Source organism: Zea mays, chromosome 1 (assembly GCF_902167145.1).
Source record: "Zea mays cultivar B73 chromosome 1, Zm-B73-REFERENCE-NAM-5.0, whole genome shotgun sequence".
NCBI classification, from domain to species: domain Eukaryota; kingdom Viridiplantae; phylum Streptophyta; class Magnoliopsida; order Poales; family Poaceae; genus Zea; species Zea mays.
In genome coordinates this window covers 240984181-241011925 of record NC_050096.1, presented here as the reverse complement: position 1 = coordinate 241011925, position 27745 = coordinate 240984181, and the positions used below count along the sequence as shown (strand labels likewise).

The following is a 27745-nucleotide window of genomic DNA, read 5'->3' as shown; positions in this document are numbered from 1 at the left end:
CACCCAGCATGGGGGTTCCCCGAGGTCCGCGACTGCTTCATGATCTACGGAGGGCATGCGGCGAATGCCTCGGCTCGGCACCGCAAGCAAGAGCGCCGGGAGGTCTGCTCGGTGAAGGTGGCGGCGCCAGTCTACCTAGACTGGTCCGACAAGCCCATCACTTTCGACCGAGCCGATCACCCCGACCATGTGCCGAGCCCGGGGAAATACCCGCTCGTCGTCGACCCCGTTGTCGGCGATGTCAGGCTCACCAAGGTCCTGATGGACGGGGGCAGCTGCCTCAACATCATCTACGCCGAGACCCTCAAGCTCCTGCGCGTCGATCCGTCCACCGTCCGAGCAGGCGCTGCGCCCTTCCACGGGATCATCCCTGGGAAGCGCGTCCAGCCCCTCGGGCGACTCGACCTCCCAGTCTGCTTCGGGACACCCTCCAACTTCCGAAGGGAGACCCTGACGTTCGAAGTGGTCGGGTTCCGAGGAACCTACCACGCCGTGTTAGGGAGGCCATGCTACGCGAAGTTCATGGCCGTCCCCAACTACACCTACCTGAAGCTCAAGATGCCGGGCCCCAACGGGGTCATCACCGTCGGCCCCACGTACAAACACGCGTTCGAATGCGACGTGGAGTGCGTGGAGTACGCCGAGGCCCTCGCCGAGTCCGAGGCCCTCATCGCCGACCTGGAGAACCTCTCCAAGGAGGTCCCAGACGTGAAGCGCCATGCCGGCAACTTCGAGCCAGCGGAGACGGTCAAGGCCGTCCCCCTCGACCCCAACGGCGACACCACCAAGCAGATCCGGATCGGTTCCGGGCTCGACCCCAAATAGGAAGCAGTGCTCGTCGACTTTCTCCGCGCAAACGCCGACGTCTTTGCGTGGAGTCCCTCGGACATGCCCGGCATACCGAGGGATGTCGCCGAGCACTCGCTGGATATTCGGGCCGGAGCCCGACCCGTCAGACAGCCTCTGCGCCGATTCGACGAGGAGAAGCACAGAGCGATTGGCGAAGAGATCCACAAGCTAATGGCGGCAGGGTTCATCAAAGAGGTATTCCATCCCGAATGGCTTGCCAACCCTGTGCTTGTGAGGAAGAAAGGGGGGAAATGGCGGATGTGTGTAGACTACACTGGTCTCAACAAAGCATGTCCGAAGGTTCCCTACCCTCTGCCTCGCATCGACCAAATCGTGGATTCCACTGCTGGGTGCGAAACCCTGTCCTTCCTCGATGCCTACTCGGGGTATCACCAGATCCGGATGAAAGAGTCCGACCAGCTCGCGACTTCTTTCATCACGCCGTTCGGCATGTACTGCTACGTCACCATGCCGTTCGGCCTGAGGAATGCAGGCGCGACGTACCAGCGGTGCATGAACCACGTGTTCGGCGAACACATCGGTCGCACAGTCGAGGCCTACGTCGATGACATCGTAGTCAAGACACGGAAGGCTCCCAACCTCCTCTCCGACCTTGAAGTGACATTCCGGTGTCTCAAGGCGAAAGGAGTCAAGCTTAATCCTGAGAAGTGTGTCTTCGGGGTGCCCCGAGGCATGCTCCTAGGGTTCATCGTCTCTGAGCGAGGCATCGAGGCCAACCCGGAGAAGATCGCGGCCATCACCAGCATGGGGCCCATCAAGGACTTAAAAGGGGTACAGAGGGTCATGGGATGCCTCGCGGCCCTGAGCCGCTTCATCTCACGCCTCGGCGAAAGAGGTCTGCCCCTGTACCGCCTTTTAAGGAAAGCCGAGTGTTTCGTTTGGACCCCTGAGGCCGAGGAAGCCCTCGGCAACCTAAAGGCGCTCCTTACAAAGGCGCCAGTCTTGGTGCCGCCGGCGGACGGAGAAACCCTCTTGGTCTACGTCGCCGCGACCACTCAGGTGGTTAGCGCCGCGATTGTGGTCGAAAGGCAGGAGGAAGGGCATACATTGCCCGTTCAGAGGCCGGTTTACTTCATCAGCGAAGTGCTGTCCGAGACTAAGATCCGCTACCCACAAGTTCAAAAGCTGCTGTATGCTGTGATCCTGACGAGGCGGAAGCTACGACACTACTTCGAGTCCCATCCGGTGACTGTGGTGTCATCCTTCCCCCTGGGGGAGATCATCCAGTGCCGAGAGGCCTCGGGCAGGATCGCAAAGTGGGCAGTGGAGATCATGGGCGAAACGATCTCGTTCGCCCCTCGGAAGGCCATCAAGTCCCAAGTGTTGGCGGATTTCGTGGCTGAATGGGTCGACACCCAACTACCAACGACTCCGATCCAACCGGAGCTCTGGACCATGTTTTTCGACGGGTCGCTGATGAAGACGGGGGCCGGTGCGGGCCTGCTCTTCATCTCGCCCCTCGGAAAGCACTTGCGCTACGTGCTGCGCCTCCACTTCCCGGCGTCCAACAATGTGGCCGAGTACGAAGCTCTGGTCAACGGATTGCGGATCGCCATCGAGCTAGGGGTCAGACGCCTCGACGCCCGCGGTGATTCGCAGCTCGTCATCGACCAAGTCATGAAGAACTCCCACTGCCGCGACCCGAAGATGGAGGCCTACTGCGACGAGGTTCGGCGCCTGGAAGACAAGTTCTTCGGGCTCGAGCTCAACCATATCGCTCGGCGCTACAACGAAACCGCAGACGAGCTGGCGAAGATAGCCTCGGGGCGAACGACAGTCCCCCCGGACGTCTTCTCCCGGAATCTGCATCAACCCTCCGTCAAGCTCGACGACGCGCCCGAGCCCGAGGTATCCTCGGCTCAGCCCGAGGTACCCTCGGCTCAGCCCGAGGTACCCTCGGCTCAGCCCGAGGTACCCTCGGCTCAGCCCGAGGCACCCTCGGCCCAGCCCGAGGTACTCTCGGCCCCCGAGGGCGGGGCATTGAACGTCGAGGAAGGGCAGAGCGGGGCCACGCCAGACCAGGATTGGCAGGCCCCGTACCTGCAATATCTCCGTCGAGGAGAGCTACCCCTCGACCAAGTCGAGGCTCGGCGGGTAGCGCGACGCGCCAAGTCATTCGTCTTGCTGGGCGACGAAGAGGAGCTCTACCATCGCAGCCCCTCGGGCATCCTCCAGCGATGCATCTCCATCGCCGAAGGTCGGGAACTGCTGCAAGAAGTACACTCGGGGGCTTGCGGCCACCACGCAGCACCCCGAGCCCTTGTTGGAAATGCTTTCCGGCAAGGCTTCTACTGGCCAACGGCGGTGGCTGACGCCACTAGAATTGTCCGCACCTGCGAAGGGTGCCAATTCTACGCGAAGCGGACACACCTGCCCGCTCAGGCTCTGCAGACAATACCCATCACCTGGCCCTTCGCTGTATGGGGTCTGGACCTCGTCGATCCCTTGCAAGAGGCGCCCGGGGGCTACACGCACCTGCTGGTCGCCATCGACAAATTCTCCAAGTGGATCGAGGTCCGACCTCTGAACAGCATCAGGTCCGAGCAGGCGGTGGCATTCTTCACCAACATCATCCATCGCTTCGGGGTCCCGAACTCCATCATCACCGACAATGGCACCCAGTTCACCGGCAGAAAATTCTTGGATTTTTGCGAGGATCACCATATCCGGGTGGACTGGGCCGCCGTGGCTCATCCCATGTCGAATGGGCAAGTAGAGCGTGCCAACGGCATGATTCTACAAGGGCTCAAGCCTCGGATCTACAACGACCTCAACCAGTTCGGCAGGCGATGGATGAAGGAACTCCCCTCGGTGGTCTGGAGCCTAAGGACGACGCCGAGTCGTGCCACGGGCTTCACGCCGTTTTTCCTGGTCTACGGGGCTGAAGCTATCCTGCCCACTGACCTGGAATACGGCTCCCCAAGGGCGAGGGCCTACACCGAGCAAAGCAACCAAGCCAGCCGAGAGGAATCGCTAGGCCAGTTGGAGGAAGCTCGGGACAGGGCCTTACTACACTCGGCGCGGTACCAACAGTCCCTGCGACGTTACCACGCCCGAGGGGTCCGGTCCCGAGAACTCCAGGTGGGCGACCTGGTGCTTCGGCTGCGACAAGACGCCCGAGGGAGGCACAAGCTCACGCCCCCCTGGGAAGGGCCGTTCGTCATCGCCAAAGTTCTGAAGCCCGGAACATACAAGCTGGCCAACAATCAAGGCGAGATCTACGGCAACGCTTGGAACATCAAACAGCTACGTCGCTTCTACCCTTAAGATGTTTTCAAGTTGTTCACATACCTCGCACCTACGCAAAGTTTAGTTGTCAAGGAAGGGTCGGCCTAGCCTCGGCAAAGCCCGACCCTCCCTCGGGGGCTAAAAGGGGGGAGACCCCCTCTGCGTCGAATTTTTTCCTCGAAAAAGGACCTCTTTTTAGCAGGATTTCTTCCGTGCTTCTTGACTACTTTGGAAAGCGGATCCTGGAAACGACGAGGTACACGTAAGCAGCCAAGGCTGACCGAGCCGAGGGACTCCTACGCCTCCGGGATACGGATACCTCACTCGTCCCCTTCTGCGATAAGTAACTTGCGCTCGGATAAAGCGACTCCGTGGACCGAACGAGTCATCACGTTCGGAAGCTCTCCTGCCGAAGCAGTCCTTCAAGCTTTCTCGACTAAATCGGGGACAGGGCCTCATGGACGGGTGAAAGTACGCGTAAGCGGCAAGGCCGACCGAGCCGAGGGATTCCCACGCCTCTGGGATACGGATACCTCACTCGTCCCTTCCGCGAAAAGCAACTCTCGCTCACACAAACATCCCTATTACCGACAGAGTCCAGATGCTCGAAACAAGAGGAAAAAAGGACGCAGCTTCGCAAGCGCGGCGAGGGCGTGTTCTTCTGGCCTCGGCGGCCGCAGAAAACACACGCTACAAGACGATCTGATCCTGCAGGCTCGGGTCTTCACGCCGAGGGGAGCCGTAGCACCCTCGGCATCGACGACGTCTACAACAAAGCCCGACCCAGCCTCGGGCGGCGCCGAGGTCCAGGGGCACCTCCGGGAATCCGGCCCGAGCAGGCGGCTCAACCGGTTACCCCTGGGGCCTCGGGCAACCGGCTTCCAAGGGCGCTAGCCCGATCCGAGGCCTCGACTGACCGACTTGGGCGTCGGCACCGCTGACGGGCGACACGGCTAGGCTCCGGCCAACCAGGTTCCCCATTCTCGAGCCAACTCCGCCTCTGTTCATACTGATATCGCTACCCCCGGCCTCGATCCACCAAAGGGCGGCCGAGGGGTCCCTTCAACTAAGCTAGAAGAGCCTCACGTAACAAGGCCGAACGGGCCGAGGGATTCCTACGCCTCCGGGATACGGATACCTCACCCGTCACCTTGACACGGGGCAACTCATGCTTGGTAAAGCGGTTCAGATAATAAAACAGGCGAGACTTAGTGCTCGGAAATGAGGAAAAAACACGGCTCCGTGCCAAAATTACATACACGTTCAGGCCTCGACAGCCACAATGAACGAACTCACTGGCATACGAGATGCCACTACCAACGGAACTCCGGTTCCCCCCTCCGCAGGTACGAACGACCCCACTCCATGGGGAAGGCCTGCGGAGCCACAGAAGACCGATGGCTGGCTCGCCGCCGCCCGTCCTGACTGCGGCAACAGTGGGTCGGCGCTGCTGCGGTCTTGTCCCTGCCCCCGCCGACGCTCGAGGGGCGAGGACAAGCACGCCGGCGCGGTGGCCCGGGGCGCGGGCGGTGGCAGTGATCCCGTCGGTGACGAGGACTTCTCGAGCCGCCTCCGCACCGGCGCCGATGGCAGGGGGCACCAGCCCCCCGGCAGATCCCCACTCAAATCCTCCCGGACGAGTGGGGGCGCCGGCCACTGCACAAGGCCGCCGTCCCAGTGCAAAAGCAGGACCACCCCAGAACACGAACGCCGCCCTAAAGGCGCGCGGAATCCTGGGTGGTCCTCCTATGCACGCGCTGCGGCGTCCACCCTCCGACAGGAGGGGCCGCCGGAAGCCCGGCCGACAACTCCGACACGCTGGAGGTGACGACGCCCGCCGTCGTTCAGTGGGTGATCGTCGGCATGGGGGTACGGCCGGGCCGGCTGATGAAAATCCTTGAAGCCGAACGATGGCTGAGAGGTACCAACTCCCATGGAGTTGCGTTCCTCCAACGAGGAGGCGGAAAGGCGGCGGATATCCCCCATCCGGGGGCTTGGAAGACGGGAAGACCCGGCGCTTAAGGGAGGAAGAAGACATGGTCGCCTTACGAAAGGAGCCTCCCTCCTTTTAAAGGCAACTCCCCCTACGTGCGCCCCCAGGCGCCGCGGGCCGAGTCTTCTCCAACACGCTCCAAGGCCCTCCCCTGCGACTCGGGGGCTGGGTCCCGCATGTCATGAAAGCCGGCTCAGGGCAGAAGAAGCCAAACCGCCGCGCATGGTGCGCACGACCGTCCAGCGGTTACAGGCGACCCCCCATTTCCGCCCAGACCAACGGGCAGAAGGGGCAAGCAGCCATGCAGGCGGCATGCAACCGCGCCAGATGGATGCGCTTCTCCAACTTCTGACACGCCAGCCTGGGGCTCAGGCCCACGCGTCGAGCAACTGGCACGCCAGTTGCTGCATGCACGCAACCGCACCGCCACTTGTGCCACCGTCGCGCCTCTTCGGTTGCGAAGCCTATGCCACGACTCGAGGCGACCCAACAGCGCCAGACTGGCGCGTCGGTCAAAGCGACCGAAAGTGGGCCGGCAGTAATAGCGGTGGCAGGCGGGCAGGCGCAGCGGTCACGTCGTCAGCCAGGCTCACGTCCCATCCTGAGACAGCAAGAGAGCCTCCTCTCACGGCGTGAAGACGGTGCACCCGTGACCCGTTCCTCGAACGGATCACCTACGCGCAACGGCCGCCCCGCCAACCACTCGCCCCGTCGCATTAACTCCGCGGCGGGACACGCGGCGCTTCTGGCGGGAGGAGCGCGCGACGCTTCACCTTCGCCTTAATAACCGCGTCAGAAAAGGTACGCCACGTCGTCTGATTTCGTATCCTTTTCCGTTTTCCTCTTTCTCTATCTCTTGCAACAGGGACCGGGGAAGGGGGATACCCCGAGAGGGATCCTTCTCCGCGAAGGAACCGGGCTCCGCGCCCCCCATTACTGATCAGGGGTTCGAAGGCTGGCCCCCCGAGGGTTCAACAGCCGCCTCAGATCGCGTGGGCCCGACACCCACTACTGGTCAGGGGTTCGAAGGCCAGCCCCCCGAAGGGCTCCATGGCCGCCTCAGGCTACTCGGGCTCCGCGCCCATTACTGATCAGGGGTTCGAAGGCTGGCCCCCGAAGGGTTCACAATCGCCTCAGACACCGAGCGAGGGATGACCAGGGGTACGTTCGATACATAACCGAGGCTCGGGCTGCGCTCCCGAGGTACCCTAGGACATATCCGAGACCAGCGGGAACGATCTTGTAACGGAATCCCATCGGAGGGAGGCATCGAGCCCTCGGACCCCGTCGCCAGGGGACCGGGTCCGGCAAGTCACCCGCAGGTACTTTTGGGCGTGCCTCTGGGCCCCTAGCCGACCCCCAACGAACGGGGCACGGACGTCCACTCGGATTACCCACTTGCAGCTCACCGGAGACACCATGTTCGGTGCCCATCGAGGGTAACATGGCGCACTCCCCCCCTCCTCCTTGCGGAAAGGCGACGTAGGGGCGTATGTAAAAAGCCGAGTCTGTCCCTGATCGTCCTCTCGCCCTGTGCAGAGGCTCGGGGGCTGCTCTCGCATAAACCGGCTCCGGCCAAATCGTTGACAGCGTCAACATACCAGCCCGAGAGCTTGGGCCCCGACCGTGCACCCGGGCTACGGCCAGTTCGCATGAGGGAACGACCAGACCAGCCGAAGCGTAAAGCGAAGCATTAAGACCTCGAAGGAGTGTAACCACTCCTCCGAGGCCTCGGGGGCTACACCCGGCGGGTGCGCTCGCGCGCACCCACCGGAACGAAATGCAACCGAGAAAGGCTGGTCCCCTTGCAAAAAAGTGCGACAAAAGCCTCCAAGCGAGTGCTAACACTCCCTTCGAGGCTCGGGGGCTACTGTCGGGGACCATAATTAGGGGTACCCTCAAGACGCCTAATTCTCAGCTGGTAACCCCCATCAGCATAAAGCTGCAAAGGCCTGATGGGCACGATTAAGTCAGGGATCAGTCCACACGAGTGACTCGATCACGCTTCACCCGAGCCTAGCCTCGGCCGAAGGCAGCCGACCTCGAGAGACTTCCGTCTCGCCCGAGGCCCCCTTTTTATGGCGGACACATCACCGGCTTGCCCAAGGCCTTGGCTTCGCTCAGAAGCAACCTTGACTAAATCACCACACCGACTGACCAAATTGCAGGGGCATTTAACGCAAAGGTGGCCTGACACCTCTATCCTGACACGCGCCCCCGGCAGAGCCGAGGTGACCGCCGTCACTCCACCGCTCCACTGGCCAGTCTGACAGAAGGACAGCGCCGCCTGCACCACTCCGACTGCAGTGCCACTCGACAGAGTGAGTCTGACAGGCAACTAGGCCTTGCCAAAGGCGCCACGGCGAACTCCGCTCCGCCCGACCCCAGGGCTCGGACTCGGGCTAAGACCCGGAAGACGGCGAACTCCGCTCCGCCCGACCCCAGGGCTCGGACTCGGGCTAAGACCCGGAAGACGGCGAACTCCGCTCCGCCCGACCCCAGGGCTCGGACTCGGGCTAAGACCCGGAAGACGGCGAACTCCGCTCCGCCCGACCCCAGGGCTCGGACTCGGGCTAAGACCCGGAAGACGGCGAACTCCGCTCCGCCCGACCCCAGGGCTCGGACTCGGGCTAAGACCCGGAAGACGGCGAACTCCGCTCCGCCCGACCCCAGGGCTCGGACTCGGGCTAAGACCCGGAAGACGGCGAACTCCGCTCCGCCCGACCCCAGGGCTCGGACTCAGGCTAAGACCCGGAAGACGACAAAACTCCGCCTCGCCCGACCCCAGGGCTCGGACTCCGCCCTGGCCTCGGCCGGACGACTTCCGCCTCGCCCGACCCCCTGGCTCGGGCTCGGCCACGGCAACTGAAGGCAAGACTCAACCTCGGCTTCGGAGGAAACCCCACGTCGCCCTGCCTAGAGCACAGACCGCCACGTCAACAGGAAACGTCATCATCACCCTACCCCGAATCGACTCGGGTCACGGAGAACAAGACCGGCGTCTCGTCCGGCCAGCTCCGCCAGAGGGGCAATGATGGCGCTCCACGAGCTCTATGACGACGGCGGCCCCCAGCTCTCTTACGGCAGCAGGACAACGTCAGCAGGGACTCGACCGCTCCAACAGCTGTCCCTCCATCAGGCCCCGCCGCACCTCCGATAGCCACGACATCACGCCAGCAGGATGCCCAGATCTCTCCGGCTGCCACATCGGCATGTACCTAGGGCACTAGCTCTCCCTCCGCTAGACACGTAGCACTCAGCTACATCCCCATTGTACACCTGGGTCCTCTCCTTACGACTATAAAAGGAAGGACCAGGGCCTTCTCAGAGAAGGTTGGCCGCGCGGGACCGAGGACGGGACAGGCGCTCTCTTGGGGCCGCTCGCTTCCCTCACCCGCGTGGACGCTTGTAACCCCCCTACTGCAAGCGCACCTGACCTGGGCGCGGGACGAACACGAAGGCCGCGGGACTTCCACCTCTCTCACGCTCGGCTCCGGCCGCCTCGCCTCTCCCCCCTTCGTGCTCGCCCACGCGCTCGACCCATCTGGGCTGGGGCACGCAGCACACTCACTCGTCGGCTTAGGGACCCCCCCTGTCTCGAAACGCCGACATGACTATTGCCTCGAAGCTCATCAAAAATTGTCTCGTGGTAGACTAGACATAATAAGTTGGAAGAATGTATTTGTAGCCTAGAGATCATTGTGCTAGCCGTAAGTTTGTTGATAGCAGTGAGGTTGGATCAATAGAAATGAATGATCATTGGGAGCTTCTTTGTGGCGAAGCTTTCATTGCAGAACTTGGGTCATCGACATGTATATCATCTTGGATAATATTGTGGATTTCTTCCTTTAAGCGCCATAGAGTGGCTTTGGCCTCCTTGATTTTTTTGCTTTAGTAAATTTTATCTTGCTCTTGTTTGGCAATTTTTGAGTTCTTTCTCCTTAGCTTGTAGTTGGTCGTGCAATTTTTTGAACATTTGTTCTTCAAATTTGTTTTGGTTTAGCTCTATTTGGATGAAGCCTTGGTTTTCATTAGTGTGGGTAAGTCATTTTCACTTGTAGTAGGTGTCATTTTCTTCGTGGGTCTAGCTATTGTGGTCTAGATATTGCGCTCGTAGTCGTGAGTGTTAGCGAGTACACATAAACAATGGACGTCAAAGTTGGCGAACATATTCACTCAAACAACAGAACCATAATAGTTAATGCAATTGGATATTGATTTTATCTTCATGAACAATACATGTCAGGAGGTATTAATATAGGTTCTTGCCTTCGCGATTATTTATACAAAGTCAAAATTACCCTAACTTGTTAGATTACAATTGTTCATCCGCACAAGGGCAATTGGTCATTTGTTCTCTCTATTAGCCTTTAGTTCTTATCAACAATCAATCTTCAAAGGCAAAGCTCTGCTTCTGGGCGAAGATCATACTATGTCTTTGCCTAACTTATAAAACGAAGTCTTCATAAAGAAAGCTTGGTAAGGGGGCATTTGTTCAAAATTTGTTGAATTAAATAATATAGATAGATTATAATCCCAAACAAACATCTTCTAAGTCTTAAGCCTTCATTTGCTCTTCAGAGAAAAAGAAGTGACTTTGGCCCTGTTTGTTTGGGATTATAATCTATGTAGATTATATAATTCAATGTAAATAAGCTAGTGAGAAAACAAACAAGCAACTTATCTGATAAGATTATATAATCTAGCACTTGAGATTATGATAATCCTATAAGCTTATCAAATGGTGCTTATTTCAGCTTATTTTTTATTTTTTATGGAAGACCCACTACCCATGACAAGTTGATTAAAATTACTTTCAATTGCTATCCACCTGTCCATAGGCGTTCTCATCCACCAAACAAGTAAAATGGCTAAGGGTAGTGTTGTATTTGTATGCATATGAATAATAAGCCGAGTCCAAATAATCTAAGCTAACAAACAGCAACACCTAGCTTATTTAATCTAGAGCAAATAATCCAGATTATATAATCTATAAGAAACAAACCGGACCTTTGTGTCTCATCTTGGGTCTTCGTAGAAATGGTCCAGCGTACCTCGTCTTTTGAGCATAACGAGAAGGTGATCAAATGATTTCGATCTTCGATCTTCACTTTAGTCTTCACGGTAAACCGAGTGCTTCCCACGAGAAGGTGATCCAAATTACTTCTTGTTAAAAGACGTTGGAGTTCGGGACGCTCCCCGCGCTTCACGCGTCCGGAGAGTTCGGCTTGCTGACGCGTGCTCAACTGCCCATTCACGGACCCGAGATATTTCTTCAATTCTTTGAGCCATTCGCGTCTGCGTCCGCTCCCCCATATCCGATCGATCTTTGAGCCATTCGCGTCTGCGTCCGCTCCCCCATATCCGATCGATCCACTGCACCTCGCGAGCGATAGGGCAACTCCCCTGCACGAATCCACTGCTCCTCGTCCCTGCGCCGCCGCCGCTCGACGGAGTCGGCCTCATCGCCGCTCGGAATCAAGTCTCCCCCCCAACGCACACACATGCTCGCCAGATCCCCTCCGTCTCCACCGCCGTGGTCGAGCAAGTGGGTCAAGTCGCTGGTGGCCCTCAAGGTGGCCGAGAAGGCGGCGGGACATAAGGGTGGCCATAGGTACCATCTCAGGTGGAGCTAGCCGGTCGTGTCCACGGCGAGCGCTAGCGAGCGCAGTGCGCTGGCGTCCGAGGCTTCTGCGGCTTCGACTGACTCGTATTCGTTGAAACAAACTGAAGCAGCGCTATTAGGGATCAGCGAGGTTGAGGAAGTCCAGCTGGAAGTTGCTCGCCTCGGTGAAACGCGCGGACCCGACCAGGGCGCCTGCCCTGGTGATGCGGCAGCCGCCGGGGCCGGGGCCGAGGGTGACGGCGCAACCCTGCCTGACGAGCTGGCCGGTGGACACCAGGTTCAAATCCAGACCAGGGACGTACCACACGTCGTCGAGGACGATGCGCTCCGTGCGCACCGACCCGCTTCCGCGGACTCGCAGCGGCAGCTCTCTTCCATTGACCACCTGGTGGACGACGGCGCCCTCACCGTTGTTGCCATTGCCGTGGCCGCCGGTCAGAAGCAGGCTCTGGTTGCCCGTCATATGATGCACCGCTGCAGACGCGGCGAACCAGGTCGATGACTCACGCGGCGGACTGCATTTGACCCGTCTGCTTGCATCGTCCTCGCCTCTCGCTCCTTTATTATGTCCAAGGAAACAAGTCTCGAATCTGGCCACTTGGAGCAGGAAGCAGAATGGAACTAGAACGGCCAGGATGAAGACACAGACGAATGTTGTTACGACCTCGCTGGAGCTGACGGCACCGAATGAACCGGTGAGCCCAATCAGAAGCAAAAGCGCAAAATGCTTTCTTTTCAGTAGCAGCAGCTTGTGGATCGCCAACTTGGAATAACTTAGCAGTGTTTCTTGGTTGCTGCCGTCGTCTCTCATGGCCACTCTGTTCCACTGATCCAATGTCAGATCTTTACTAGCTAACAAGCTTGATCCAATTTGTATCATTAAATTCTTTTATATTCCTGTTATTTTCCGCTCCTCTACTAATGAGAAGTATTTATCCTTTCAGTATTGCAGCATCTACAATAATCCATGCAGTGCTTATTTGATATACCATTTTTATTACGTTGTTTCATAACAATTATTTTTTAATATTGTCTTTTTTCACATGAATTCTTTTAATGACACCTACTTATGTGGATATGTGATGTTTGTCTAGCACTATTGATTTTTTTGCCAATGTGCTCAGTGAGGCTCAGGATGGGATTCTAGATTTGAACAGCACAACATATAGGCCGGTTTGCTGTTGGGTGTGGTGAAGATGATGCAAGTATCTCAGAGCTTGAAAATCTTGATATGATAACTGGTCATGTGGAAATTAGCAACCTTAAAAATCTAAGGGATCCAAGTGAGGCAGAAAAGGCCATGTTGAAGCAGAAGAATAATATATGGAGTTTGGAGTTGGATTGGTCTTCAAGTCAAACCAAGGAAGAGTTAGTATCAGATGCGGAACAAGACCAGGGTGTGCTTGGTGCTCTTGAACCACCATCACAAATTAAGAACATGAGAATCTGCGGTTATAGAGGCCTCTGTTTGCCACACTGGATGATGCAAAATGATTCTTGTTGTGCAGATAAACTGATAAAGCAAACCAGCATATGTCAGTTGCTTTCTCTAACGGATATGACACTAGAAGGATTTCCAAACTTGAAGTATATACGAGGACTTTTGGTGTTTGGTTCGCTCAAGTCCCTGAACCTGCTCAGAATGGCTAATTTAGAGGAGCTGTGGACTACAACAAATGGTTCTAAAATTCATGGGTGCTGTTTTCCTGTCCTGTCTGAGCTATGTATAACAGGCTGCCCAAAACTGAATGTGAAGCCCTACTTCCCACCTTCATTGATTACATTGTCTTTTGAAGACAGCAATGAGCAGCTGTTATCCCCAAGCAGTTTTTCCCATCGGCTTCCTCTATCTGCCGATGAGCCATCGTCGTCCTGCAACGTGCATTCAGATTCAGCAGCCCTTCGTCTCAAGAAACTACGGCTGCCAGGCTCATCATCGAGTTGGGGGTACCTGCGGCACTGCGCTGAACTGGAGATCTTGCACATTGAGTGCTGCAATGACATGGCAGAATTGCTTGAGATCCTTCAAAACCTAACATCACATCCATGTAGCAGTTGTCTATAATGGGTTGTCAGGCCCTTGGCAAGCTGCCTGACTAGCTTGGCGAACTGCGCTCTTTACGATGGCTGAGCATCATGGCGACCCCATTAATTGACAACCTCCCAGAGTCGACAAACCAAACTTACGTCCCTGTCTCTCTACAGATTAGTCGCTGGGACAATCTGAAGCAGCTGCCTGACGTGATGCAGCACCTCACCTCCCTTGAGAGACTCAACCTGATATGCTGTGGTGAACTGACTGTGCTGCCGAAAATGACTGATAATGTGTTGAGCACTTTGGGGGAAATGACTGATAACTCATTGTTCAGATATGCGTTAAGCAATGGTTGTTACTATTTTGTGTAAGACCTGACAGAAACAATCATCGGCTTGTGGGGAAGATACAAAATAATGAGGAATTACATGCCTAAAGTTGGTACTCTTGGCCTTGATATGATGTTCCTGACATGTACTGTGCAGATGGTCATATTTCTAGGAGTGCCATTTTCAGAATGACATCACTTATTCATTTGGAGTACTCATCTGAGCACTGAGTTGCTACCTTAAGATTACCTATTTCATGTTCTTTAAAAACAGCTTACCAATTTCATGGAATTACTCTTTGTACATAGTACACAACAGCTTCAACACGGATACGATATATAGTTGTTTCACAAGATGGCATCGGTTTAGTAGAATTGATGGCATATAAGCTTAGAACTCAGTTTCCTTTGCTTGTACATTTATATTGACTGCCCCCGCAAATAAAATTTAACAATGTGCCCCTGAAACTAAGATAGAATCTCTACATACGGAATCACTAAATGGTTGTATTTTCCAATATAAATTGCACATCATTTCGTCTGGATAAGTCAACATGAGACCACTTTTGCTAGGATATTTGTATTTGTAGATATTGGGACACAAAACTAAAAATATTATGAGTCTTAGCTAAACTCCTTCAGAGGCACATTGTATTATGAGCTAACCCGATTTGTTTTTTTAGCTTCCAGCACTTCCATATTCCGCTCATTGTGTATTTTTTTCTTAATATCACTGTACTATATGTCACAACCTTTTCATGCATTGACCAATAACTTAGCATTTGTAATGGGTTTCTCCTTTCTGTATCATTATGTATTTATGTGTACTTCTAGGGAGTACCATTTTCTTCATGTTGGCGATGAAATGCTACAATCTAAGTCGCTTGGTCGAGATTCATATGTCTTTGGTGGGTTATCAATTTTCTTTACAAAGATTTGAGTCACATGTATGTTGATGGGTTGGCATATTAGCAGGAGATCAAGAATAAAATGGTTCTACTGAAACCCCTACAAGATGCCTTCCACTCTGTGACTCGTCATTGGGTTCACTCAGATTCTACTGCCCCTTGACGGAATGCTTTGCTCTGTGGATGATGATCCTGAGCATGGTGAGGCATTGATAGCAAATGTGGAGTGCCCACACTGCTGCCGGATGTTCTGTGCCCAGTGTAAGGTTCCATGACACACTGGTGTCGCTTGCGCAGAGTTCAAGTTCCAACGACCGAGGAAGGATGAGCAGGGCAGAGAGGACCTACTGCCGAGGAAGGTTGAACAAGAGAGCAAGTGGCAAGGTGCCCCGAGTGCAAGATATATGTGGAGAAGATCAGGGGCTATGTATTTATCATTTACGGGTACTACTCACGAATAGAACATTCATTACACTGAGTACAAATGATGATCATCATCTTTGTTCCAATTTACAGGTGCAGCCATTGATTCTGCTACCTTTGTGCATCCCCAATGTCTAGGGACAACCGTTGTTGCAAAACCTGCAATCGAACCTGGGGAATGCCTTGAAATCGCCAAGCTCTCTACTTGAAGGAAAGAAACTCATATTAACTAATATTATATGTGTGCTGCTGGTTCATTTTCAGAAGCAATTACCATTCATCAAAAATAGGCTAACACGGCTATATATCAGGAAAAGTCGATTACAAGCAGAACATATATTGACCTATAAAGCAAACCACAAATGGGCATCATAGCTGAATGATAATTGAGAATGATTCGTCTTGAGAAGTACAAATCCTCAGACACGTCGTTTTTATTCATTCAAGTCTTTTAAATCTAACTGCAGATCATGGCAAGTATGGTGTACAAAAGGTCATTACAATTTTTAGGGATAATTGTTTGCATTGTTATAAACATTTCTTAATTTTTTGTGTTCTGGTAGGACGCCCGTAAGGGCGCTTTTATGTTCTAGTATTCTTAGAAGCGTCACAAGATCCAAGTCGGTTTAAATTGTTTAGAAGATTACTGGAACGAATAGTATCCAGAGCTGTCATCTTCAAACTAGACGGGCCAGTTCGTTCTAATCTAACAAAATAGAAGCACTCGGTTCTGAGTTTTTTTAACCCTTTCCCACAATAATTGGAGATGTCCACACGGAGCACCACCAACAACAGTTGCATGTTGTTTTCTCCGCATGCACATATACTGATTTAGACAGCTGAATTATTGGTCCGTTCAGTAACCGATAACGTTAAACTATATGTTTGTTTAAGTCCAATTATAATAAAATACTACACTAGAAAATTAATATTATCATATTTAAATTTGTTATCGCTGATAATCAAGTGTGAATAATTATCGTTACTATTTACATTAAATTTTGTAAACCAAACGGCATTTAAGATTTATTCGTCCCCAATCTCAATGATCACCAAGGACCCTCTCTATGTATCATTGCCCTGGATATTTTCAGGGATCAGAAAACGAGTTAAGTATCCCCCGACTAAGTCCATGATTCCGGTCGTGAAGGGTGATCAACTTACCTACCCATCACGCATTCACACAGTCAGTACTCAGTACCCAAAAGTTCTGGACTCTCCCATTGGCCATTGTTTAATTCACTCGTTGGCCTAATAATAACAAAAAAGGGTCACAAGCATTCAGAACTTGTCGTAAGCTGACAGTACAATAAATGCGCTATTGTGGGGCAAAATGGTTCTTGTCGGAACTAGCCAGGCAATCCATACGGATAGCATCATAGGGAGTGGACGCTGCTGCATCCATGGCTGATGTACCAGCATCCTCAGGATTTGGAGAAGGCCTGGCGTGCGGCGTAGGCGCGTAGCAGTGGCCATAGCTGTGGTTGCATTCTTCCTTGCGCTGAGGGCGCTGGGCGTAACCTTGACCAGATGAACGTTTGATGGGAGGCGAGTGTAGCATCAAGGACAAAAGGCCTGGTAAATCAGGAACTGCATTGGGTTCAATGTGTTTATGAAGATGGCTGCAAACCATGAACAACTTTATAGTAGACGGTAGTTGGGTCACATCAATGGAAAGTAGGAACGTAGCCAACGCTGAAACCATGAACATCTTTTGAGGTTCGTCTTTACGGCTCCCTTTGAAATACGGATTTTTTTTCTCTGTTTCCTACAATTTTTCTTGTAAAAATGAATTGATCCCTGTACTGCATGATTTCCCTGGAATCCCTGCATTTCAGAAGAAAGCTTAAACATTTGGAAGGCCCATGGACCACGGTGTTAACAGCCTGGCCCGAAATCGCTTACCGCCTTTCTCTGCACAGCCTCGACGTGGAACTGGGCCAGTAAGCAAGGGACTCTGGCGGTCTGGCACTCTGGCCCGACCCGAGAACCTCAACCAAAACCTCTCCTCAGCACCGCCGCGTCGCTCCGCGTCCCGTCCACAGCTCTCCGCTGCCGTCCAGTGACCCCGCCGCGCCTTGCAGCGGCGACGGAGGGGCCAGCAAGTCAGCCATGACGATCCGCATAGCGCCGGGCGTGGGCGCGAACCTGCTCGGGCAGCACTCGGCGGAGCGCAACCAGGACGCCACCACCTACGTCGGCAACCTCGACCCTCAGGTTAGGGTTCCACAAAACCCCTCGCTATTTCGGCCCTTAGATCCACGCCCTTAATAAGATATCCCCGAAGCACAGAATTACTTGCGTGAACGGGTGAGTAAGTCGCTGCTCCTTAATCGAAGGTACAGTGGCGGCGGCGCAACGATATTGCAAGGACAGCGCGAGTGGCGGCAGATTGAATGGTTGCTGTGAAAACTGTGCGTGTTTTTGCTAGGTGGTAATGTTACAATCGTTGTTGTTAAAGTACATTACATCTTAAACTATACGTAAAGTGTACTGCTATTGTTAGGTTGGGATGAACATTGCTGTTTAGCCCTTCAGATTCATACGCACATAGTAATTCTCCTGGCGGAGCACATCTTTGCTCCTTCTCCTGTATAGTAAACAATGAACATCCTGTAGTATATGGTCATACATTGTTTCTTCAGTATCTGTGCTGACAGTTCTTCCATATGACCATATCTAATAGGTTTCCGAGGAGCTTCTATGGGAATTATTTGTCCAAGCAGGCCCTGTTGGTAAGTGGACTTTTTAAATATATTTTTCTGTAGTGAGATGAGAGTTTTGCTGTATGTAGCACTTTTTTCTTGTCCTATAACAGCATTTGTGCGTTTTGTTGAATAATTGCCTTTCAGCATTTTTTATTCTTTTTTCTTTGGTTTTTGATTGTCTATATTATTATGTTATTGATGTTTTTTTAGATATAAAACAAATACATTCCTTTTTACTTTTATTAACAGAATCACTATTCTTCCATTTGTAGTTAATGTGTATGTCCCAAAAGACAGAGTTACAAATTTACACCAGGGATATGGATTTGTAGAATTCAGGAGTGAGGAAGATGCAGATTATGTAAGTCTATTATATTTGCAAAGTCATTGTTTACCTTTTATATTTCCTCTGGTTGATTGCCCCATCCATATTTAGTTACCCTTTTATCTAAATTGTTTGCTTTCCACAGGCCATTAAGATTTTGAACATGATCAAACTATATGGGAAGCCCATAAGAGTAAACAAGGTATTTTCACGTCACCTTTAGTATTTTATCATTGTGGCTTTGAAAAAACAAGTATCGTTTGAACATAACATAATTATGTTTTCATATTGCAGGCTTCACAGGATAAGAAGAGCTTGGACGTTGGAGCAAATCTGTTTATTGGCAATCTTGATCCGGTGAAGGCCTAAATCCTACTCTTTATTATCAGCTCTTCAATTCATTTGAATCAATCCATCTGAATACTGAGTATATTTTCATGTTTGCATTGTTAACAGGATGTTGATGAAAAGCTCCTTTATGATACCTTCAGTGCATTTGGAGTGATTGTGACTAATCCTAAGGTGACGCACGACAACTTTTATCTTCATGAATCATGCCAAGTTATATTGATTTGTTGTTTTCTGTTATGGTCAGCGTTTGGGGCTGATGTTATGTGGTTCCTAGGATCGCGAGTACTGATCGCTAGATGGGGCTGCGAGGGTTAGAGGGCGACGGCTAGGGTTAGGGGCGCTGGGGAGGCCGGCCGTAGGGCTTTACCCACGGCTGGCAAGGGAGAAGGGATTTCCTCCTAATCTCTTGCTTACCTTCAATTGATACAATACAATCCTTCTCCTTATATAGAGAGGGTTACTTGACCTCTGAGCACTAGATCTAATCTTATCTCTAATTCTAATCTTATCCCAAACTAGCCTTATCTCTATCTAACCTACCTTAGGGGCCCTAACATTTTCTCTTTTCTGCTAATGATCTAACAGCTGAACAGGCGAATATAATATCTGATTTACGAGCAGCGGTATTATATAAACTCCTAAACCAAAATACATGTGGTAGTTTAGGATAAACTGAACTCACTATACTTACATTTCATGATTCAATTACTTTCAAGGTCTTGTGTCACTTGAACTTGTGTGTAATGGTGTTTAGTCGATTTCAAATTATGAAGCGCTTATCAGTTGATAGCTCTATCTGCTTTCGTTTGTACAAAATACAATAATAGCTGAGAGATTATATGAGCTAAAATCATGGTAACCATTATCCTGTTTGATATTGCTCATAGATCTTTTGGGGTATTCTGGGCACAACTCCATGTGTGCATGTTCTAAGATAAACTCATCTAATCAGTCGTCTTGTAAGATGTATGTATCTGTTATAAAATTAGAGATGGTTTTAGGAGTAACACCTCATGTGTATGCAGTGTCTGTTATTTTCTGAAGCATAGTTGTCACCTGCAGTAGTTTATTAATCTTTTTCTTTTGTCAAAGATAATGCGAGACCCTGAAACTGGAAATTCTAGAGGCTTTGGCTTTGTGAGCTATGAATCCTTCGAGTCATCTGATCAAGCAATAGAGGTAATGTAATCATCACAATGATTTCTTGTATTCCAATTTGCAATGATTCAAGGGCAGGCCTGGTTCAGTGATGAGAGCTATCTCATTGAGTCACCAGGTCTTAGGTTCGAATCAGCTTTTCCGTATTTGCGGGACAAGGTTTTCCTTGCTTTATCCCTCCTCAGACCCAACTCATGTGGGAGCCTCCAGCACTGGGTCTGACCTTTTAGGCCTTGTTCGGTTATTCCCATCCCATATGGATTGGAGGGGATTAAAAGAAGTTAAGAAGGATTTTGATTTGATAGGGGATTCAAACCCACTCAATCCACTACAATCCACATGGAGTGGCACTACAAGGAACAGGCCCTTAGTGATTTTGGTTGTCTGGCTTTTGTTTCATGCTTCTTTCTGTGCTGTATTTTTCAGGCCATGAACAACCAACATTTGTGCAACCGGCCAATCACTGTCTCTTATGCTTACAAGAAAGACACAAAAGGAGAGCGCCATGGCACACCAGCAGGTAATGTGTTTTGATGACATTGATCCAGTTGATTCACTGGCAACCAGCACATGGGTTACTCTTCAGTTCACTCAATATTTATATTTCATCCTAATCCAGAGTCTCCAAGCAAACCGTATTTTACATACACACGCCCGCGTACACAAGTGAAATTTCCATTCTTAGTCTTGAGATCTGCTTGGCTCAGCTTAAAAAGAATTGAGCTCAAGCTCTGCCAAACAGGAGCTAGTTCACGAAGAAGTTGTTTTAGCTCTTAAAAACAGGATACTTATAAAAATTCTTCAACTGAATTGTCCTTTTACATCCTAACGGTCCTTCTTCAATATTTTTACACTCACAACGATCTAATATGTTGTTTTCCATTGACAGAGCGACTGCTGGCATCAAACAATCCAGGATCTCAGAAGAATAGGCCACACACAATGTTTGCAAGTGGTCCGCCGACCCAAGGTCTTCCAAATGGTGGTCCGCCTGTGCCACGGCCTTTTGGCAATGGCACAATTCCGGGACAGATTCAACACATTCGACAACCACCACCACCACCACCTGTTGGACAATTCCCCCCTCCAATGCAGATGCACGGGCAACCTGCCTGGCCCGCTCAACATTCTATGCCTCCCCACATGTCATCTCAACTCCAGTACAGGCTCCCGATGAGGCCACCACCACCAAATATGATGCCCCCTCCGGTTGGCATGGTAAGGCCGCCACCTCCTCCCACCGGTATGTCAGCACCACATATGTGGATGCCACCCCCACCCCCACCCTCATCACAACAAGGTGGAATGCCCCCGCCTCCCATGTCTATGCCGCCACCGCCTCCACCACCATCTGGTTAAACACACGCAAAGGAAAGTACCGTGTGGTCAATGTGCAAGCTGTAACTGTAGACCAAGGATGCTGGTTCCTTTCATATATCTCCCTGTAACTTGTCCACGCTAGGTGAAGATGAAATTTTGGAGTTCACCTGACAGATACAAACGCGAGATTAACATGTATTTTTCTTCTGTTGAAGATGAATGTATTTTTGTGGTTGCGTACCCATTTTTTGTGTTCCCTAATGCCCCGATACGTTTACAACGATCACTATGCACATGTTCTGTTGCCACTGAACTATTGAAGGTGGATATTTCAAACAAAGCTATTTGGGTCATAATTTTAGCCAACTTTTAGATGCACTTGTTTGGCGGGTAAAAAGGTGGCGCCAGATGCTGCAGCGCTGCTATATATGATCGGTGATGCAAGCGGGTACAAAGAGGGCATGTAAGATATTCCATTTAAGCACCTAGGCGACAATAAATTCTGTGTTTGAATATATATAGCCCTGATCTCATTTAGATGCCCTTGCTATATAAGCCATGGCTCTTATATAGTCGACGGAGCAGTGAGTTTTGGAAGTCTTGAATTAGTGTTATGTGGCTAATCATGATTCAAGCACGGCGCTACTTCTGTGTCACTTTTTTGTTGGCTAAAGTTGCTTTCCCATTACATTTTCTGTTCCCAGAATTATAATGACATGGAGATCACAGAGAGACCAGAGCCCAGAGGTTCTAAAGTTAGAATGAGTCGTCCATTTCTCCTTGTAAGAAGTACAGTGACTGGCTTGGCAATATCCTCCCACCCAATACCCATGTGCAACTTCACACAGGGTTTCTGTTGCCTGCCTACCCCCGCTCCTCCTACTGCTACCCCAGCTACAATCTTCCCCACCATCTTGCTAACTTTTCCAACTGAGAATCACACGTCTACATGTTACAACAAATGCAAGCATCCGAGCGCAACGACGGTGATAGCTGAAGAAACCAGTGACAGCGCCGAGTGCGATCTCCATCTCTGGTCGCCGCCGCCGGCGTAGACCATCCCGAGGTAGCCGTATCCGTAGCCGCCGCCGCCGCCAGTTCTCCCGCCGGCGTAGTTGACGCCCCTGTACCCGGTTTCTTCGGCGTCGTTCCTGCCAAAGAAAAAAACAACAACACCGTTTCAAGAACAAAAAAATAAATACACCGCGATAACAGCATCTGCAAGCGCAGACTGGGCGTGAACGTGATGGGGTTTTAGACTGCGCGTGAAGTGCCGGTGAAGCTCAGATCTACCACCGCTGTCACGAGCGCGCAAAGGAATAGGAATTCGATTCCGAGGAACGTGCTGGGACTCTCTGGGGACTGGGAGAGTGATGATGGACCGAAACGGACGAAGGAGGAGCCGCGGCCCGCGGCGCTTCCCTTTTCGCTGGACGGACTAGGATGCACGCGCTGCCATTGGGGGAGACGGTGGGGGCAGGAGTGAACCATTCTGTCGTTCCGACTGGACCCGCAGCAAGATTAACTGGTTTAGCAAAGGATGAACAAACGGTATAGTGCACAGCGTCCCCGTTGGGTATTTGCTATTCTAGCATGTGGGTTGGGGTAACCCTACATGGGATCTGAGCTGAGCCGTTGATTGTTCGGATGACAGATCTGAGTAGCCAAGATGTCAGCTGATACGAATGTCTGACTCCATGAACCGCGCGCGTCTTGTGCGAGTTGTGTTGTGACGGTGCTTTACTGCTATTTCAGCGGCAATCGCAGCCCAGCCAATCATACCATACATACCCTCCCCAAGTGGCAAGTGGTGGTCGGCTGGTCCACAGCACCAGCACAAGGTCATTCACACACTAGACAGGGCAGGGTGGGTGGGTGGGACAAGTTGACAAAAGGTGAAAAGGGCATTTGTTTGTTTGTTTATATGCAAAAGAGCGCAGGATCCGGCCATCCTTCCGGGCGACAAAACCATCGGCCGGTGGCGCGCATGCGGAGACGCAGAGTGACTACGACTGCCTACCGCCGCACTGGGACAAAGACTAAAAATGTCATGAACTCATGTCAGATGTTCCATGCAGTACTGGGACAAAGACTGGAAATTGGTATGCATCCAAACTCAAGCAGACATTCCTCGAATCAGACATTCCTCGAATCAGGCAAAGTATAGTAAATTAGGTAGCAATCCAAACATGCCTTGATCCGGTGCTGCCACGGCAGAACTAGTAATGCACCGCCTATATAGAGATTATTACTAATGAACTGGGTGGGTGGGTAGGGGGTTCTAACGTGGTACAGTGTACATTCCTAGTAGTGAGTTTAATCGTCTGCCAGGTCTGCCGCGGCACCACCTTTGTATTGTGTTCCACTGGACCGGCTCGTCTCGTCTCGTCTCGTCAGGACTGGTAATGGATCAGGGAAAGCCACAAGAGGAGGGGAAGCCGGAACGGCAAATTCCCGCCCAGAGCAGAGATAGCAGAACCAAGGACCGATGATGGGCGCGCGGCGGAGCACTAGCAACTGGGGATGGCCGTTGGAGGAAGTTAACAAAAGCGCCGCGTATATAGAAAGACGCGCGGGGGTCCACCCGTCCGCGGCTGACGTGTTCCGTACCTGGGGTCGCCGAGGACGCCGGCGTTCTGCGTGAGCACGTCGACGAGCGCGGACGACTTGGGGTCGGTGCTGGAGGCCTTGCCGTAGATGTCCTCCATCCCCTCGCCGGAAGGCACGAAGAAGGCGCCGTTCACCATCATGTCGCCCTCCGTCCGCCAGTTCCACCCGGCCCACTGCCCCTCCGCCGTCTCCACCCGCTTCGTCACCTCCTTGGCGTTGGGGTCGGCCGGCGCGATGTAGCGGTTGCCCTGGCTGTTGATGGTGGGGCCGGCGCTGCCGCCGATGGCGTACATCTCCCACGACGTGTAGTCGTTGTTGACGATGTGGAAGTAGCCGCGTCGGCAGCGGGGCATCCGCTGCACCAGCCCCGGGCCGAACCGGTTGAAGGCGATGGTGACCTGCATCCCGGAGTCGGGCAGGTACGCGTCGCTGGCGCCCAGCAGCATCACCTCGTCGTGGTGCGCGAAGTAGCTGTTGGACACGGTGATGGCGGTGGACCCCATGATGGCGTCCACCAGCCCGTCCGCGCACCGCCACAGCGCGCAGTGGTCCACCCACACGTCCCGCGCGCCGAACAGCGAGATGCCGTCGCCGTCCGACCGCGTGCGCCACCCGTAGTGCGTCGGCGACGACCGCACGTCGGCGTTCCCCGCCGGCACGCAGTCGTGCACGTGCACGTTGTGGATGATCACGTTCGACACGTACTGCAGCGTGATGCACGCGCCGCCGCCGCCCACGTGCACGCGCGCGCCGCGCCCGTCGATCGTCTTGTAGCTGTTCACCAGCAGCTCCTCGTTCAGCCGGATGGCCATGTCCGACGCGAACACGATCCACAGCGGGCCCTCCTGGATGGCGGCGTGCCGGAGCGTGCCAGGGGACGGGTTCACGGGGTCGCGGTCCGACGGGTCCGTCACCACGTACACCGGCCCGCCCTTGCCGCCCAGCGCGTTGCGCCCGAACCCGATGCCGCAGTCCGCCAGCCGCTGCCGGTCCTGCCGCCAGTCCGTCCCCGCGCACCGCCAGCAGTCGTCGATTGGGTTGCCCGTCAAGCACCCGCCGCCGCCGCCGCCGCCGCCGCCGCCGGACTCCTGCATCCGCCGCCGCGACGTTGCCACCTTGCTGCCCGTGATAGCCATCGCACATTCAGCGTCAGCGAAACCTTTGCTTCGCAGCAGCAGGAACTAGAAACAGACGGAACTCGGGTGGGGCGTACCTGTGCAAGTCGGCGACGACGGCAGCGGGGTCGGGGAGCGAGGAGTTGAGGAGAGGAAAGGCCGAGGCTTTGGCGGCGGCTGCCAGCAGCAGGAGGGAGAGGGCAATGCCGGCGGATTTGGGAGCTCGGGCCATGGTTCCTTGGCGGATTAGATGGGCCAGAGCCAAGATGCAGTGGGATTTATAGCAATGCAGGGGAGTGCGAGCGGAGTGAGGATAGTGGTGGGGGCATGGATTCAGCCATTCCAGGTCTTGGGACCGAGATCTGGAGCTTGGGGTTGGGGGCAGCAATGGCAATGGGGGCAGTGGATATGGGAGCGAGTGTGAATGGGGAAAGGGGGTGAACGAACTGAGGAGCAGAGAGGGGAGGGATAAACTTGTGAAGAGAGAGAGAGAGAGAGAGAGAGAGAGAGAGAGAAGGGAGGGAGGTGTTTTGGAATCACCTGGGGGAGATTGCTTCCTTGACGTGAAGGGAAGGGCCGAAGGGAGAGTGCGTGGGACGGAGATACTAGCACCACAACGGTAGATAAAATGCAAAATTGAGCGAAGTGGGTGAGCAAGACGGCTGCGACGCATTTCTTCTTTTGTTTCTCTACTTTTTCTTGAATGACGCGATCCATTCCTTGTTTCCCATTTTTTTATCATGTCTTGTTCAGTGGAGCTAAGAAAAGTATAACCCCTCGATTATTACTCCCTCCGTGAAGAAACACATGTAGCTTGTCAATATTGAAAATTCGACTAAATTTGTTTACTATTTATGGTACCAAGTACTTACAAGATGTAGTAGCTCGAGTACGATTTAAGTCAGGTTTAACCCGATTCAGCTTCTCTACGTCAGAGAGGACGATTCAGCTTCTGGCAAAAAGGAAAGGACTAGCTAGTTTTAAGGTAATGGCATGCTTGCCACTGCAATCATCCTCAGGATGGGATTACCATGCCCGCGAGAGATCGCCTTCCCCTGAAGCGTGAAAGCACGGATTCCACTGCAGCTAATATTCTTCAGAAACCGGCGTGACCGTAGGACACGTCAACGTCATCTTTACTTGCCAAACCCAAAACCGGATCCCTGGCATCCACCGAGTACCAAGAATCGGCGGCGCGTAAGCTACAAAACAAAACCCTTTGCGTCCGTAGACTCTTCATTCCAAAAAGGAGACTTCTATCCAGGGGCGGATTCAAGCACTAGGCCATCCGGTCCATGGCCCCGGGCCTAGCCCATCTAACTCGAACAGGCCTATATACTCTTATGACATTTTTCTTTTCTAATTTACCTAGCGGGCCCTCCAACTCTCTCTCCCTCGCAGGGATGACAATTTTACCCGCGGGTTCGGGTATCCACGGATATCCGATCCGCCGGTTTCGGGTTCGGGTACGAATTTAACCCGCGTGTCTCACCCATACCCGACCTGTGATAAAATCGGGTCGGGTACGGGTTTAATCTTTTACCCGCGGGTACTAGCGGATATCCGAAATTTCCAGTTTTCATTTTTTCAGCCAACCAGAAATTGGCCGGCCCAGCCCAATGTCCTTTATTCAATCACCCAGGAACCCTAGTTTCTCTCTCACGGTCTCACCTCACGCAGTCACAGGTCACGCACAAACTCAACCACCACTCCACCAGCCGCCAGAAAGCAGAAACCGCTCCAGCGCTCCTGCTCCTCGCCGGCGTCGACCCTGCCGTGGTGCCGCACTGTCGCCTGCGTGGCTGGCTGGCTGCGTCCCTGCCCGGCTACCCCAGCTACCTGGCCGCCACCCGCCACCGCCACTCCGCCAGCGAGGAGCGAGATCCAGGCAAGGCGAGGCGACCAGACGAGTGCGGGCGTCCCTGCTGCCCGTGATGGCGTCCCTGCGTCCAGGCGAGGTGACCAGGCGAGTGCGGGCGTCCCTGCGTCCGGCGTCCCTGCTGCCCGTGCCGCTTGCTGTCTGCGCACTAGGAGCCGCTACCAATTGTTGCAGAGGCTTCACGGCGGACTGACTAGACGCCACTTCAAATCTCAAGTCCATCCATGGCGCCTACAAGTGGATCCGACTCCGGGACGCAAGCTAATCGTCCACCATTGTCTTCACGTGGTGCTGCAACGAGGAAGGGGATGGTGACCTCAAACCGGTCAACTATCAATCGTGCTGGCGATGCTGCTGGTACACCTACATCGACGCCGACGCCGAGTGCAGACCTATCAAGTGCTGGCGATGCTACTGCTAGTGGCACACCATCATCAAGTACTAATGCTCCACCTGCAGCAGCAACACCACAATCAGGTATAGATAATGTCATTGTGGAAGATGATGATACTGTTATTGTTGGGATGAAGAGGAAGCTGAAATCTGATGTTTGGCTAGAGTTTGAACAAGTAACTGTTGATGGTAAATTAAAAGCTCAATGTAATTGGTGTAAAAAGCAATTAGTTGGAGATAGTAAAGCTGGTACAACTCATTTGCGTAGTCATCTTGGAAGTTATCAATCACAGCAAGTTAGAAAAGGATTAAAGCAAGCAACCTTGAAGTTGAGTAAGGATGAGCATGGAGCAATAATAGTTGATAAGTATGTTTTTTATCAACAAGTTGCTAGGAAAGAACTCGCAATAATGATATGTGTCCATGAGTATCCACTTTCAATGGTTGACCATGTTGGTTTTAGGAGATTTTGTGC

The 27745-nt window shown here is 52.8% G+C and overlaps 3 protein-coding genes across 5 annotated transcripts; 1 reads left to right on the top strand and 2 right to left on the bottom strand.

The window, feature by feature from the left end:
- Window positions 1–11457: 11457 nt before the first annotated feature.
- LOC100501650 (uncharacterized) lies at window positions 11458–12670 on the bottom strand. The gene has a single exon (NM_001196330.1). The coding sequence runs from the start codon at window positions 12595–12597 to the stop codon at window positions 11833–11835; it is 765 nt and encodes a 254-aa protein (NP_001183259.1). The 5' UTR covers window positions 12598–12670; the 3' UTR covers window positions 11458–11832.
- A 4725-nt stretch (window positions 12671–17395) lies between these two features.
- Window positions 17396–21529, top strand: LOC100501457 (RNA-binding (RRM/RBD/RNP motifs) family protein). The gene is made up of 9 exons (NM_001196167.1): window positions 17396–17628; window positions 18098–18146; window positions 18392–18480; window positions 18590–18646; window positions 18739–18801; window positions 18901–18966; window positions 19888–19974; window positions 20380–20473; window positions 20843–21529. The coding sequence occupies exons 1-9, from the start codon at window positions 17524–17526 to the stop codon at window positions 21310–21312; spliced, it is 1080 nt and encodes a 359-aa protein (NP_001183096.1). The 5' UTR covers window positions 17396–17523; the 3' UTR covers window positions 21313–21529.
- A 411-nt stretch (window positions 21530–21940) lies between these two features.
- On the bottom strand, window positions 21941–25783 carry LOC100281581 (pectate lyase 12). 3 transcript variants are annotated; one of them, NM_001154500.3, is made up of 3 exons: window positions 25097–25527; window positions 23884–25002; window positions 21941–22424 (listed from the first exon to the last, which is right to left on the bottom strand). In NM_001154500.3, the coding sequence occupies exons 1-3, from the start codon at window positions 25228–25230 to the stop codon at window positions 22226–22228; spliced, it is 1452 nt and encodes a 483-aa protein (NP_001147972.1). In that variant the 5' UTR covers window positions 25231–25527; the 3' UTR covers window positions 21941–22225. The 3 variants fall into 3 exon arrangements, with proteins under 3 accessions (NP_001147972.1, NP_001398760.1, XP_035822691.1); NM_001411831.1 differs by having other exon boundaries at window positions 23884–24998; XM_035966798.1 differs by lacking the exon at window positions 21941–22424 and adding an exon at window positions 23347–23790 and having other exon boundaries at window positions 25097–25783.
- Between the last annotated feature and the right edge of the window lie 1962 nt (window positions 25784–27745).

Bases quoted from the DNA above. Each gene is read 5' to 3' on its own strand.
- LOC100501650 (NM_001196330.1), bottom strand. From the start codon at position 12,597: ATGATACAAATTGGATCAAGCTTGTTAGCTAGTAAAGATCTGACATTG.
- LOC100501457 (NM_001196167.1), top strand. From the start codon at position 17,524: ATGACGATCCGCATAGCGCCGGGCGTGGGCGCGAACCTGCTCGGGCAG. The intron at 17,629-18,097 runs GTTAGGGTTCCA...CATATCTAATAG, and splicing joins TCGGCAACCTCGACCCTCAG to GTTTCCGAGGAGCTTCTATG. The intron at 18,802-18,900 runs GTGAAGGCCTAA...CATTGTTAACAG, and splicing joins TTATTGGCAATCTTGATCCG to GATGTTGATGAAAAGCTCCT.
- LOC100281581 (XM_035966798.1), bottom strand. From the start codon at position 25,740: ATGATAAAAAAATGGGAAACAAGGAATGGATCGCGTCATTCAAGAAAA. The intron at 25,003-25,096 runs GTACGCCCCACC...TATCACGGGCAG, and splicing joins GTCGTCGCCGACTTGCACAG to CAAGGTGGCAACGTCGCGGC.